General features: G+C 43.1%; 1 protein-coding gene across 1 annotated transcript in view; it reads left to right on the forward strand.

The window, feature by feature from the left end:
* The first annotated feature begins 6591 nt into the window (after window positions 1-6591).
* LOC142564064 (uncharacterized) overlaps window positions 6592-16473 on the forward strand; it is a 33128-nt gene continuing 23246 nt past the window's right edge. The window contains exon 1 of the mRNA XM_075674886.1: window positions 6592-8740. Within this exon, the coding sequence (XP_075531001.1) occupies window positions 6787-8740 (1954 nt within the window). The 5' untranslated portion in view covers window positions 6592-6786. The remainder of the gene's footprint in view (window positions 8741-16473) is intronic.

The raw sequence follows: 16473 nt of genomic DNA on the forward strand, positions 1-16473 counted from the left end.
AATAGTCGACAAGGTTTCTATTTTTTTCTCTACTCCTGGTGTATTGAATGTCTATAGAAGAAAGTCGATAATATGTAATTCCGAGTTCCCATACCCCCCGCCCTCTGCGAACGCGATGATATGGCACTGGTTCATGCACGACGGCACCGCAACCCCGGCGCGGCGGGCAAACCGTGCAGACTGCTAGTGTGCGTTCGGTGCAGCTGCACCGAACGAGGATCGCGGCGGAGCAGGCACCGTCCGAGTCACCAAGGTCTTCCAGGCACCCGAAGGCCCTAAACCTGGCTGCTTCCCGGACGTACACTTCGCAGAAACCAGGTGGTGAAGGTCAGATGGTGAAGATGTGGCAGAGGGGGTGAATAAGTGGCGAAAGCCCGCAGACCAGGTGGTGAATTCGCCACCTCTGAGTTGTCGTGGTCTTGCATGTCTATAGATTAACAATAGACAAACATCGTTAATCTGGGCCCAACCCGTGTACGCTGTAACCAAGCGCAGGTACCGGTGGATAATACATAGCTGCATTTGATATAAGCCACTAAAGTTGTATACTGCTGAGATTGCTGTAGAGCCTATTTGTAGACGTTAGTATACACATAGTGTATGCCTCCGCACTTGTTGACCACATATGATCTACGTAGTCGCTCTCGGCAATCCCAAGACAGTCTTCACAGTTGTCGCATCACTTTTGCGGCAGTAGAATAACGGAAGCAAAACGCCGATCCAATTGTTAAAATATATGGTATGAACGCCAGCTTCAGATACAAGTGGATTCGAAACAGGCATCAAGCTAACAGCAAAGACACTCGTAATGTTTGTAGCTGACAACGCGGACTTTGTGAATGTGCCATGAACCGATGTCGCGCATGTGGTGTTCGCGTTGTGTGTCGTCCGATTCTCGGATACTTTTCACATTGTCTTCATATCTCGGCTGCGTCACAAACATCGGGCGGTTTTTTGTTGCCTGATATACTGCACTATAAACTCATCGAAGTTTCTCATTCACTTAAATTAGGTGCCAGATTCTCTGAGCCCACCCAGTATTTCACCGGCGGCAGCCACGCATATGAGTACCTCAATGCTGTACTGATTGCTTTGACCTATCATCGGAACAGAAAATTAGCACTAACATACGTGCGGGCATCACATTTGGCGGTACGCTGGAAGATATGCTACAAATACGCTGTATTGCTCATCGACACTGGCAATAATGCGTCTAAAACGTCTGAAGGGCCCCGTAACGGCTTTTACAAACAGCGCATTCATGTTAGCGTTCCAGTCTCATACGATAGCCCACAGCGTTTGTCATACAACCTGCCAGCGCATATCCTTCGTCCACGAAAGAAATGCATAACGGAAAAGAAAACCCACCCCTTCCGGCGCGCGTGGCGCGCAAAGAGAGAGAAAGAGACAAAGAAAAAAATGAAGGAGGAAAAGGCGCTCACACTCCTCCGAGCGCGCACGCCCTCCCGCGCGGAGCTCCTGCGCATGCACGGAGCTCTTGCGCATGCGCGGCGGTGCGCCGTCTCAACGAGTGCGCCAGGCACGTAAACGGTTGTGCCGGTGTGCGGTGTCTCCCTGAACGTTGGTGTCTGTGCATGCGTGTCTTCTTTGTGGCATCACACGTCAACTACACTGAATGGTAAGCTTTATCAAAGACGTTTTGCGTCAATACCTCATGATTATGTGAGCGCATTTCGTAACGCGAACCGGCTGCATGTAGCGCAGGCGACTCGGGTATAGTGTCGGTTTGTCGTTGACATGGTTTGATAACGCGCTCTTGTTCTCGCTTCTACTATACGGAATGTTTTACGGCGAGCGATCGCTCGTGCTTGTTGATTTTATCATTATAGCTTAGGTGCGTAAAAAAAGAAGTACACCATGTTTTAACTTGATACTGAGCTACCACTAAGCGGATTGTGTGTGTTGGGCAGCCAGTGTGGTAGATCTCATTTAGTGGCGCTTGATCCGGCCGCGATGAATGCTGCACCGTATGTGTAGTCAAATTCTCGTGACACGCTTTACGTATATATCTCGAAATTGAGTTAGCATCAAGAATTTTCAAACAGACAGGCATAGTTGAATAACTGGTAGCGTACTCGGATGAAAGGCCGTGTTTGCGGGGCATGCATCAGCAGTGTGTGCGCTGCCGTTTTCGCATAGTTTAAATGTAGCAGTATTTTTAAGGTTCCTGGCAACCAATCTAAATAATTTTGGGAAGTTACAGCAAGAAAAACACGAGACTTGAAGAAATATCTAGTAGAAATCTCTAGATTCAGCCAATCTATTTATATGCAACCACAAACGCTTTTGGAGCATGAAACCTGCGATAAGCTCAGTCACTTGCAGCTTGGCAACTTAGCCGAAAAAATTAGAGAACAATAAATTAGTCGCTCCGGGAACACCTTTACACGTTTCAAACTGAAGGCATTGCGTTTGACGGTAGTTGGAAGATTTGTTTTTTGTCTCTTTTTTAAACAATTTAGCAGCAAAAGTTATCTTTCGAGCTATTTCAAAAGCGTTAAGCGGCTTCCGATGCTTCGGCGTTCTGCAGTTTACGTGCTCTTAATTACAAGGCAGCTGCTGGCGCAGATTCGCATTGTGCTAATCGTGCATGGTATGAAGCCATTGTCGTGCGTAATAAGTGTTCCGGTTTTCATTACTGTTGCATGTAGTGCCGTCGTCTTGGACAGACTGCATACAATATGCGCTGTACAAAATAAAAAAGAGCCAGATTATCAATTTGGTGGTCTTTTCTAAGTAGATAACGCCCAGATTATTCAAATAATTCAGTGGGCATTGCATTTGTTCTACCCTTATCAACACACCTAAGAGATCGTAACATGTTTTAGTTGATAAGTAACCTGATCAGTACGCCCCCATTCGTGTGCATTCTACTGAAAGTGTGGCAAATGTATTCATCTCGAAGTATGAGAAAAGAGACATTGCAGACTGTTCTAAGCGGAAATAAATTGCAAATCTTAACGTGATTGTTCAAAACTGCAGTCAGTATGCTGACCATGTTCGTTCGGCACGGGCATATTGCATTAACACCTGAAAAATGTGCACAGTCCAGCCGGGTATCTTTGTTTCAACAAGTATTATTATAGGAATCGTTTGGGATTCTCGCATTTCTTTTATTTTTATAAGTACACTGTGTGTCACATGAACCTGTCTTAAAACGAAACGTACCGTTGCTGGCACCGGCGACCATTACTGTTGTCTAACTGCTTATCATACTGTAGTATAACGAAACATCATAATGGTACTGATTAATATTGCCATGTAGTCTTTAGTCAGAGGTAAACAAAGTTAACTAGAGGCATAAGTGATGAGAGCAAATTATATTGAAAACTACTATTGAACCGTATAAATAACTAATTGTATAACTCATTGTATAGTTACTACTATTGAACCGTAAAAATAACTAATTGTATAACTCATTGTATAGTTTTTCCTCACATTGCTGCATTTGCTTTACGTGTGTCTCTGTGTCTTCCGTGCTGTACTCGTGTGGCCATCAATTACGAACTTGCCGAAGCCCTTGTCAGCTTTATTAATCAAGGGATTCAAGTCAGTTTAATCTAATACTGCATGTCAAGTGACTGACGTGTTATTCGTTTTATCTAAATATTATGGACTGGCAGTACTTGGCAAGCATTAAACCACAATATTTTTTTTTATTACACTTAAGCTGCAGGCGTCATAGATTGTCAGAAAATTGTCATGAAAACAGCCAGGGAAGGCTTGGAAAAAGATCGGGAAATCTTAAAATGGCCACATAGGTATGCTGTCTTCTTATACGTCATACAAAGTTTCCAGGGAATCTCTGAGTTAAATATATTTTTAAAACGTTTCACCTGATAAAAATTGAAGGAAATTGGTTCCATTTATTGAAAAATAAAAGAAAGTCAAGCTTACTGACGAGGCATTTCTTACTCAATATGTGTTTTTTTTTGCGTTAACTAAACGTCCTGAACCTCGATAGCCTAGAAAAAGTTTTCATCTTTCAAAGCACCTTAAATAATTTACTGTAATAGAATTCATTCGAACTATACTATCAGTTCTGTTTCCTAGGAGGTGCATATCTGTCGTGCCATGACACAAAGTGCTCGTGTGGTATTTCGGGTGCTCATGTGGTATACCTAACTTGGAAACCTGTTAGCACGCCCAAGAGGCCTCATTACCTGTAACAAATTAAGTGACCATATCGATACAATCAGCCCATCTGCCTTCCGTTGAAGTTATGGCCAATCACCCATTCATTTAAAAGTATGAGAAAGACATTTAAATGTGTATTAAGCAAAATAAATTACAATCTTAGGCATGCTACTGTGAATATCCCAGTCACGTCTTCTGAAAACATCCCTCTGTACGGGCATACTTAACTACCAGCCAAAAAAAAATGTACAGACAGCCCAACTGAGTAACGTTTCAGCAATAAATATAGAGACCATTTGGGATAAGTACAATAATGCATCATATATGAACTTGTCATAAAAGGGAACATACTGTTGCTGGCACGAGCAGCAGTTGTGACTGTTTTATTGTTCACCATACCATGCAATAAAACATTGTATAAAGGTGCTGATTTGTATTGACAAGCAGCCATTAGTCATAGTTCAACCGCATTAAGTATTGATTTAGATGGTTTGAGCGAATATATTAAGCTGCTTAATGAACACACAAAGAATATACACTTGTTATTTTTGCCTCATACTGCTGCATCTACTTATTTGCAGCATACACCTGCAGCACCTTTGGGACTAATGACACAAAGGTCAAGGCCAGCCTGGCGACCATGCTTGCCAAGGAGTAGTGTAAATATTTATTCTGTTTCCATAATAGCATACGACATGAATTTAAGGAATTCATCTATTATATCGAGCAATAAAAACGGTGAATGCATTGCTGGTGCAATTGTTTTATTTTTCGCACTGCATGATTCAGCACTATATAAATTCTTTCTGTTTATGCAACATATATGAAAGTGCAGCTGGCTCAGAAGCATTATTAATCTACTAACGGTAATGCATAAGTGCAGATGAAAAGGAGCAGGTGCACATGCATAAATACATTCAAAACGTTTTGCTACCGCATGTAAACAAAAATGTAAACTAACTTGTAGATAGCCGCTATGGAGTTATGGCCTTATACACTCTTTGTAGACTTGTCTATAAGATGTCTGTGTATATAGAGTGCCTATAGATTAAAAAAATTCATATTTGTTAACAAATGTCTGCAGAATGTCATAGAAAAAAAGTGTATCGGACTATAAAGTTCTATTTTTGTAGACTGAAGTCTATAGAATGTCTATAGAGTATCTATATACATTTGTATATAGACATTCTATAGACTTCAGTCTACAAAACTAGAACTGTATATATTGTTCTATTCTTGTAGACTGAAGTGTATAAAATGTCTACGGACAAATCTCATCTGTAGACATTCTATAGACTTCAGTCTACAAAAGTAGAACTGTAAGCCTCTACACTTGTCCATAGGCACTCTATAGACAGTCTATAGACTCAGACTTCTTATAGACTAGTCTATAAAAAGTGTATGGCCATAAGCCTCTAGACTGTCTATAGGCAGTGTATAGACAGTCTATAGACTCAGACTTTCTTTAGACTAGTCTATAAAAATGTATGGCCATAAGTCTATAGACTCAGACTTCTTATAGACTAGTCTATAAAAATTGTATGGCCATAAGTCTATAGACAATCTATAGACTCAGACTTTTTATAGACTGGTCTATAAAAAGTATTGCCATAAGTCTATAGACTGTCTATAGACTGTGTATAGACAGTCTATAGACTCAGACTTTTTATAAACTAGTCTATAAAAATGTATGGCCATAAGTCTATAGACTGTCTATAGACTAGTCTAAAGAAATGTCTATAGACAGTCTATTGACTCAGACTTTTTATAGACTAGTCTATAAAAAGTGTATGGCCATAAGTCTATAGAATGTCTATAGACTAGTCTAAAGAAATGTCTATAGACAGTCTATAGACTTCATAGACAAATGTCTATAGATTGTCTACGGACTTTCTATAAAAATTTTTGTTAGGGTTCCCCTATGCGTGGGGTAAAGTAAAGGGATAATAAAGAGAAAGATGAAAGAGAGAAAGGGCAAACTGTGTGTGCATGCGGCACTGTGTTCAGTGAAGCACCGTGAAACCAAACTTGCCATACTTCACAGAAAGTCTGCCGCGTTGTTTCGCGTCGTGGTTTATTTAGTATTGAAATTAATAACTTTTCAAGAAACTCAGCAGTGTAAAAGGCGCCCCATAATTTTAGCTATGTCTATTCTCTTATTTTAGTGGTTGATGCGATGTACTGTAAGCATTTTAGCATAATTTTTCAACAAGCACGTTCTCAGAAAACCAGAAGGCAAGGCATTAGCGAAAACAAAAATAAAGAGTCCCCCCCATTTTTTTGCTGCGCATGGTAATGAGACCAAAGCTGGCGCAACAGACGGGACTTTCATCCGTGGTAATCTTCCGCAAACGGCACAACACGGATCTCACGGTGACTGCTTCTAGCGGTGTCTTGTATCCATCGTGGCCTTCAGATAAGAGACAGTCGAAACCTCGTGATGTGTCAGCCGCGCCTCCTCTTAGCACTTCGTTGAGGCAACGCTTAACTCCTGCGTTTCCCGTGGCTTTCCAAGCGCAGAAAAGCCCTCTGAATGGCTTCTGCAGTACCACAGCCGGTGTCTCGGTGATAGCCAATCCATTTCAGACGAATGCCTGAATTGTGCGCGTTCATGCATAGCCAGGAAACATGGCTCATGTCAAGGCGCTTCTGTCTCAAGTGTCCGTGGCCGCTGTGCTCGCGCTGCTCTCATCTTCGACGAAGGTTAAAGCGAGACAGTGTGATTGCCAATGTGAATCGTGGAAAGAAGAGGTCTGCGAGACGCTGAAGCGGCTGGACCGAAAGGTGAGCTCCGCTATAAACATATCGCATAAACTTACCGTGTTAGAGCTGAGTTACATGGCCATTTCGGACTCGATAAAGAAACTGCAAACTGACGTGAAAACACTACAAAGTAGAGGACAGAATTCCGTGTCCAATTTGCTACATGCTGTACCAGAGATAAGCATTCGCGATGTGTACGAGAAGGTTCTGGAGGACGAAGCCAAGATGCTGCGGATTGCTGCCGACGTTAATGATACGAAGGACGACAGGGGAAGTCTTCGCGATGCATTGGAGCAAGTGAAGCGAGACATGGCTTTGGAACGGCTTGAAACAAGCAGGACCATCGCGGATGTACAAGCGGAAGCGAGGAGTTTCAAGAATTTACTTACGCCGGAAGTGCAACGGGCAGCAGCATTGCTTCCAAAAATGGTGGCCAAGATAGAACGCTTTTATAGAACTGGGGAAGACATAATGCAGCTCTTGTCTCCTCGAAAACATATAGATAAAACCACAGATCAGTACTCGTTAAACAGCGTTGAAATCGAGAAGAAAAACTTTACTGATATGCAAGAGAACAGGACCAAGGAAACGCCACGCGTATTTTCTGGCGCGATTCACAATGCCCAGCGTTCACTGGGCAATATTTCACGTAACGGAAGCCAACAAAATATCAAAGTGAGCATCAATCGCGTGGGAAATTTGGGTAACGCCTCTGCACCAACGATTTCAATCGATTTCACGAGAAATGACATCGACGGGCGACGCAATTCTACAGACACAGCCTTTTATAGCGAAGTAATGAAAAACAACAAATTTGACGATATCAATGAAATTGAATTCGTTGGAAAGGACGGGAACTTCTCAGTTGCCATTAGAGACAGCAAGGTGATCGAGTGCACCGAATACGCATCGAATAACGACAACATCTCAGATTCTCAGGCGATGCCTTGCGACAGTTTCCCAGCGGATGTCGATAAGAAAGCGCACGAATTAGTAGAGCGAATGGCACCTATATCTAATTACTTGGCAGGCGAAGAATGGTCTATCGAAAAGGCCATGACTTTCATGGCTGAAGAACTGGTAAAATTAAGAATAAAAACTGACGATGATGCGTTGAAGAAAAAAGTGGCACTGATCGAAGAAAGCACCGATCGCATCAGCACACATCTTAAGAAAGTGGAAAATGCTCTCATGAACGACATCAAGCGCAGCTTTGGGAACGTGAGCTTTCTGCTGAAAGAAACAGTGGATGTGTTAAGAGAACACAATTTGACACAACTCGAAGACAGAACTGAGGACCTAGCGCGAAATGCCAGTTCTCTTTGGCAGAGTCTATATAATGCAGAGACTAACACGCAACTATTACATATCTCTCTTACTAACGCCATCAATCGTGTTAACATTGGCAACAATGCCATTTTTCACTGGATGAACGAGAGCCTATTTACCTCTCTGAGCCAATTTTCGACCCTGAATGAGTCGCTACAAAATTCTCTCGCAGAAAGGCTCATGGCGTTGAAGGCTAAACTGGAAAAGAGGAATTCTGAACTGGAAGTGCGAATGATTCATCTTAGCCAAAGTGTACAAGAATGTTTGTCAGCAGTGGGAGGATTCAATCACACTCTCGAGCTTGTCAAGATTTTCCTGGACGAACTAGATGGGAGTTATAACAACAGCATTGTTTCCGCGGCTATCAAACTCCAAGCAAACATTGATGACCTGCATCAAAAGTTCTTCACTGAAATTGAGCACTTGGAGGAAATGATGAGAAACAACACGTCTTCGGTTCATGGACCCGAATTAAACGGATGGCACCCAGGTAAGTGACTTCCACAGAAAAATTTTACTTCTGATATACGAGAAGTAGGGTAAATGCATTGAGCAACAATGTTTCATCAATAATTACGCTGCATTATAAACACCACCTTTGCCAGTGCCTTTTTCACACTCTTCGTCAATATTCACGAATGCTCATTTCTGTGTGCACGTTTTTCCTTCCGATCGGCCCGCTTTTATATGCCCCTCTGAATGCATTCCGTTTCACCCTGTCAGTTTCCCGCTGTTAAGTTGGAAGTGCATAGGCACGCGTCATTGCGCCGTTAAGTCACTTTACTTGCAGTGATATGCTGCGCAGTGCACGACACAGGTTCTTGAACCTTTTCGCTTTCAGATCACCGTCTATGTTTCTCGTGACCTAAGTTTTAAGTCATGTCCTGAACGGCACTCGAGACTTTGTCTAGCATTCTCGCTATTTTGTACATTGTCACCCGACTGTCTTCTTTGATGAAGGCATCAACAGTTGCCTTGTTCGTTTTTGCCGCGGGCGTCCGAGGGCATTAACTCGGAGGCTGTCTGGCAACGCCGGTTTGTCCATCTTTAATTTGTCTTATCCATTTCGGCGCATTCTACGAGCCCATTGACCCGTCGCTATGAGCATGCTGAAGCCGCTATGAATCGCGATCACCGGGTATGGTGATACTGGCGGCTAGGTTACCTAAACATTCGATCCTAAACAGCCATCCACGAATGCAGAAAAGAATGCGCCGCGTAAAGTAACATGCCATTTCTTCAGAGCTTTCATATTTGCACTCAAAGAAACATGTGATTGTTCGTTTCAGTATGGCCCTCGTAGAATTGCAATCTATTTCGTCGTTCACGTAACAAAAGCGCCCTTCTTGCTGAAGTATATCTGTGTAACGGCGGCCGTGCCAACTTCGTTTTCACATAAGTACTAGTACGTTTCATGACAGTGGGGAATAAAGTTGGAATGATAAATAGGACATTTGTATGTTTTTTTTATTTAGTTGACCGTGGCTTCCGCAAGGTCAATCTTATCGTTTGAAATTAACGAATGTAATTTTAAGAATACATTAGTTAAAATGGGCCTCATTATAAACGCAGTGTGTCCGGAAGTTTCGGTACAGGAGATGGTGGCGCATCATGCGTGACAAGGGCTCCTGTACGTCCATCTGCTGCCATTATTGAATAATTGTGGCAACAGTATTTGGGTGCATTAATTCAAGAAAAATGTTACTTAAATGTGTGATTTACATTGCAGTACACCTTAATGCGTTAATTATGCAAAAAATTACTATTGCAGAAATCAGCTGATTAGTACCTATATGAGAATACAAAGAACATTTAAATTTGAGTTTATTTCTCTTAACATGTAACGAGTACATGGTGTCATGGTGAGGATGAAAATAAAAGCTGCATTAAGGCAGCTTGATTGGCCTCACCCTTACAAAAGACAAGCGATTTGCGTAAGTTAAACTTAGCAAAAATACACTACAAGATGGTGATGGTGCATATACAGACACATATACCGGACGATCATTGTATCAAAGTGAGCACACATGTCACAATATCAAAGAAAAAAAATGCATTGTCAACTCATCTTGCACTTATTTAGGACATTACACAAAATTTGACAGAAGTCACCTGATAAATAGAAAGTAGAAATTCAAGAAAAGAAATTAATGCAGCAAATCTTACGAGGCCCTTTCTGAGAGAACGCTTATTTCGGACTCTATCAGCGTAAATTTCTTTGAAGTTTTTGCTATAGTGTGGATCATCTGGGAGCAGTAATTTTCACGCAGCTTCGACACAAACCAGTGCTCACAATTTTTGTGGAGAGAGAGGACGCATTGACTTTTAATTTTGCGGTTGATCATAGGTTATCTGGGTTGTTACAGATTTCCATTTCTATGGAATGCAACAATTCGTGCCCACAGAGCGAAGCCATTTTTACAACACTGTATCATTTAAAAATGTAGCTGTGGACATTATAAGATAAATAAGCTACGGCCCGTAGCGCATTTCTTTGAAATACTATAAGACCACTCAGGGGATCTTTTCGTACCATTGCCGCACCTTAAATGGCAATAACCTAAGTGCGAGTTTAAGAATGCGCTCGGAAATTTCGACGAACTCACACAGCTTTCAATAATTTTGCCTTAAGGTTTGTGCAGTGTCGATCCCATACGATGTGTTCGTTGAAAAATGCACCTAAAGTTTCAGCAAAGTAGGGCAAAGTAATGTAAATGTTAATGAGCACCAAACGGAGAAAGTACGGTGCATGCTTTCTGTTTGAAGCGACAAACACCGCCTGAGTTTTAGAGGAGTTTATGAGTAAGCAGGTATAGATTAAACAGGGGCCCTGTCAGGCAAAACTATTCCAATCTGCTTTTATTCGAATCTCCTGACGTCAAATTTACACAACCGCCGACGCAACCATCGGGCGGTGATTTGCAGCGTTGTTTGAACCGGCCAATGAGATGTCCTCCTTGTTTACAGGTCGCTAATTTTGTTTGCTTTGTCAAATGACACTGTCTGACTTCACAAATTTTTCTTATTTAATTGGTTAGCCATAGCAAAGTAACCTACTGAAGTGGAGAGGGTTCCCTTGAGGCCGAGCTAGCGCAGTGAAAGAAGATAACCAGCGGCGAAGGGTGGTGCCATCTTCTGCAATTGGCCCGCTTCTTCTCGCGTAGCTTTTGTTCTGTGGTAGAAAACCACGGCAGTGTGCAACGGAATGGCAAAAATGCCGCGAATACGGATCCTGAGCTAACAAAAGTTGGCAGAACGATGTCGTGTACGCGCCGAGAGGGCTCGACAGAGTTATACGTCCAGGCAAAAATGTTTAATGTACGCAAATATACCCGTTCTCCCCTGCAGGCACTACGAGCCAGTGCCAGAGCGAATGGCAGGCAGCCATCTTCTATTCATTGTAAAATGGGGTAGTCTCTGGCTCTTGCCAAATAAGTTGAGTTTTGTTCGACATGCTAATGTATCCTTGATGCGTTCATGTCATTTTGACGCAGTGGTTTTTCGCGGTTTTGTGAGGTTGTGTGACAGACAGCCGAAGTCGGCGCAGCCCGAAAACTTTTGACCAGTAGAGGATGGCTTATGGCAAAAAAGTGTCGAGTCAGAAATAATAATGTTTCTTTTTTTCGGCCTTACTATGCATACTCAGTGTATACACGTTATGTCAGATGAGAGGCTTTCGCGGGTATCGTTACGTCGCGTGACAGGCAAGCGAAGCGGTGGTGGCCCGAAAGAAATTAGACCGATGGTGGATGACCGGTTGCAGGGAACGAGTAGAAATGTTTAGAAGGATCTTATGTTATAGCGCCCAGGGCGTGAAGTTTAACTAAAAATGTGTTGGCTCTCTGCATAAAATAATTTTCTTTATTACGAGTGTAGAATAAGCTAGCATCGTCGGCGTACATAAAGTAATCAATACGGTTGTCAATTCTTTCAATGTCGATAATATAAATTATAGATAACAGGGGTGCCAGAATACTTAATTCTCTTTGGTAAGCCTTGATGAATGCGTTTTGATGAAGAAAGTTCCCTTCTGGTAGATGTCTCTTGATAACGGTGTGCTAGGTATCCTTTAATTAAATCTAATGCAATGCACTGCATTCCATAGTAAACTAATATTTCTTGCATCATTTCATGATTCATCCTATCAAATGCGTCGGAAAAATCCATAAGGACGCCTAATGTTAGTTTATTTTTTTCTTCGACATTTTTTAATAATAATCCTTTGTGTTGTATAACGGTGATTTCTGTAGATCTACCAGATCTAGAGAAACTCTACATTCAAGCACCCATAAATCTACATTTGAGCACACTTAAGGAAAATGTAGTAAGTATCATTCAGTAGCAGAAGCAATTGACTATTTGCAAAATAATGAATGCCACTAGTTGTTTTCTAGCCCCGTACTCTCGTTTACAAACGAAGTTTCTTCCTCTATGCATCTCTTCCTTCCCTTCAAGGGAGAAAGGGTGAGAACATAGGCTTTTCCTTATTTACTCGAAAATTCCATGCACTCATATTTACTCAGAACCCTTGACCTTGTGCCTCAGGCTGTGGCAGAGTAAAGGCGTTCAGCGTTCGCCGACGGCAAAGGGAAAGATGTTCAAAGGGAATAGTAGTTATTTGGGCTAGTCTGATGTCAAGGTCACGTGGTCATAAATTTCCTTGCTCACGCATGCGCAGATACATTATTGCAAATGGTCCAATTGGGTACGGCAAACTCCTCCAGTCCGGGGAACAAAATGAGTATTCGAACACTACTGTAGGTGCAAAATATGGGGTCAAAGAGTTTGTTGGGTGGTGCCGGGTGTATGTTCTTTTTAGTAAGGGCTTAATGTGTATTTAACTTTGAATAGTTCGAATATTTTACAGCGTAAGCTGTTCTGGGCTCATTCTAATAATTGTTTTGGTTGGCGATGTTGTCCGCCACCGCCGGTGTCCCTCGCAGCTATCGCCAGGAATAGGGAAAAATATATGCAGATCCCACGCACTGTGGGAACCGATCTAAGCGAAGCTTTCTGTGATGTTTGCTTTGATTGGCGAATTCTTAATTTCTTCAACGTTTTGTCCAACACAAGAGTGCTGAGTTGATGTTAAGCGTTACCTTGCGCGAACCACTGCTGTTTGTCTGCATAGCACAGAAAACACCAAGGGAGAGGTGTTTGATTGAGGCATTTTGTGCGCCATATTTCATAACATCTGAGAGGGTTTAGCGTTGTCATTGCCTCACAAAGCCCATCGCATCGTGTCAGCCCCAGTAGCCGCAGCAGCACCAGCATCACCAGTAGCAGTAACTGCTGCAGCAGCACTGTATCGTAACACTTGTTACGTAATGTGAGATGCGCGCCACGTAGCGTCGATACGTGCATACCTTGCATTGCAGCTGCGTTGCATTCCACCAGGTGTCATGACATGTTACACTTGGATCGTATTTTTCCGCGTGTCAAGGGACTTGATTTACGCGCCTCGTATATTCTCGATTTCTTTGTTCACTTTGCGGTACACGATACGGTGCCTCCAGACAAGGTACTAGCCGGTGCTGATGAAGCGAGTCGTAAAGTTACGCGCTCAACTGCAACAAAAGAACGACGAGTTCAGCAGACCGCTGTGCAGAGAGCAGCACAAGCTGCAGGTGGCGGTCAACGAAAGGCGCACAGGTGAGTTCGTTCTCGAGAAAATAACGCCACGAACCTTCGCCGCGAAGGCCCTGTAGGGCGTGCATTATGAAAATGAAGCCCCTATGGAGCCACTCCTGTAGCTTACGCTGTGACTGCGCTGCGTGTGCCGTGGAGGCCTGCGCTTTTGTTTGTTTTTTTCTTTTGAGAAGGGAAAAAAGACAGTCAAGAACAACTGACAAATTTTTCATGTTCTACTTGACAAGCCCACGATATGATTCTAAAAGCACGTCGTAGTATGGGCATGCGGAATCATTTTAACCATCTGGGGTTCTTTAACGTGCAGCGAATGCATGGTACACGGGCGTTCTTGCATTTCGCCCCAATCGGAATGCGGCCAGCACCACCGGGTTCAGTTGTGCGTCCGCGCACTTGGCAGTACAACGCCAAAGCCATTACGCCAGCTTGGCGGGTAAAGCTAGCGACTCTATACCGTTTATAACAATGAGTCTTGACGGTGAATGAGACTGGCGGAAATTTAGGACAAGTATATCGAATGGCTGTTCTCCACAGTCTATCAGCATTTTGAATGTTAAAAGTCAGTCAATTTAGCTCACGCTAAAGAGGATGAAGGCGAAAGCCTGCGCGCTGACGAGACGTTTGTTGCATTACTTGAGATTATCATTCAAATGCGTTGTTACTTCCTATTGTTTTCTCCTGCCAAAGGTCGTTGGTTAGAGTGCATTAATTAACTTCACCCTAATTAACACGAAAAGTCAAGGATTTGACTCCCACTAAACGTCGTTGGTTCAAGTGCCTTCAGAGAAGATGCTACGAAAAAAAGTATTATTTGTACTAGACATGTGAGCGTAGTGCCATTCATAGAGTTTTTATGTAGCTTTGAAATATGCCATTAGTTTTTGTGTAATTCCTACATTTCGTTAGTATGTCCTACACAACCGCAACAATATAGGGCACGGAAGCTGGCCGCAGCGGCACATGGATAACGCATTTGTATTCTTTGCGCAGATAATCGCAACCCTGCTGCTGATAGCCGCAGGTCATGGCCCCGCTGAGACACCAAGCCTACAGAAGTCGAACGCGCATGCAGCGCATGCGCTCCGGACCGCTACAGCACAGAGCCAGTCCTGCTGGCATTGCACATCAACAGCCCGTACTATTCAACACACTTCGTCAACCACTCTGAGCGCCAGTTCAGGCTTCAACTCGACGTTGGTGGCGCATCAATCGCTTCGTGCCATCAGAAGGGATGACACATTTCCGCGGGACATAGGGCACGGCAGCTGGTGGCAGCGGCACATGGATAACCCGTTTGTGTTGATCGCGCAGATAGCCGCAACCCTGCTGCTGATAGCCGCAGGTCATGGCCCCGGTGGGACGCCAAGCCTACAGATGGATAACGCGCATGCAGCGCATCCGCTGCCGCACCGCTACACCACGGAGCCAGTCCTGCTGGCATTGCACAGCAACAGCCCGTACTATCAACACACTTCGTCGACCACTCCGAGCGCCATTTCAGGCTTCAACTCGACGTTGGTGGCTCATCAATCGCTTCGTGCCATCAGAAGGGATCACACATTTCCGCGGGACATAGGGCACGGAAGCTGGTGGCAGGGGCACATGGATAACCCGTTTGCGTTCATCGCCCAGGTAAGAAAGCGCTTTGAAGATTGCGTGCATTCGAACGAGCTTTGTCTGGTTGTGCTGCCGTGCCCTGGGCTACTGTGTGAACTAATCTTTGACACAGTGGATCTCGTCAAATTTTTACTACAAGCTCGAGATATCAAAACAAATACACCCGCAAATTGACAGCAAATAGAACAAATCCTGTAGGATTTAAAAGAAATAAAGGAACACCGTTTAACCGCAATCGACAAGAAACTCGAGCAACTTACAACCCTAGACAAAAAGATTTCGTCTTGCACAGAAAAGGGCACTAAACTACAGATAGTAGTTTCAACGCTGGAACTAAGATTAGACGACCTTGAAGATTGCTCCAGACGATAAAATCTAATCCTGTATGGTGTGCCAGAAGAAGACAAGGAAAATGAAGACGCGCTACAACTTACAGTAAATGAAAAAATTGTCAAAGATGTCCTGAAACTCGAAGCTGTAAGTATCGAACGCATTCATAGATTACGCAGGCCGAATACCACTAAAACAAGACCAATAGTTTTCAAACTTCTCGACTTTAGAGGCAAAAGTAAAATCTTGAGAAATGGTTTCAAGATAAAGGGGTCAAGTTTTTCGATCTCCGAAGATTTTTCGCCTCGCGTACGAGATTAAAAAGCAAGTTGTGGAATTCTGCGAAACCAAGGAAGGAATCCGGTGACAAAAGTAAACTAATTTATGATAAACTACGAATAAATGGCAGTATGTTCTATAATATAGCTCATTTGAAAACAGGTTCCGTGAATCCTGATCCAAAAAACCAGCAGCACGGCGCTCGAAGCCAGCGTTCAGCGAACTTGATATACGACTTATCATTTGTGAATATAAATACCCGTAGCATAAAAAAACGGATTTCCTTGAAGCCTTGACTCTTGCATATAAAACTGACTTTCTAACACTAACAGAAACGTAGCTAGCAGC

The sequence above is a fragment of the Dermacentor variabilis genome, chromosome 11 (genome assembly GCF_050947875.1).
Source record: "Dermacentor variabilis isolate Ectoservices chromosome 11, ASM5094787v1, whole genome shotgun sequence".
Classification (NCBI taxonomy): Eukaryota; Metazoa; Arthropoda; class Arachnida; order Ixodida; family Ixodidae; genus Dermacentor; species Dermacentor variabilis.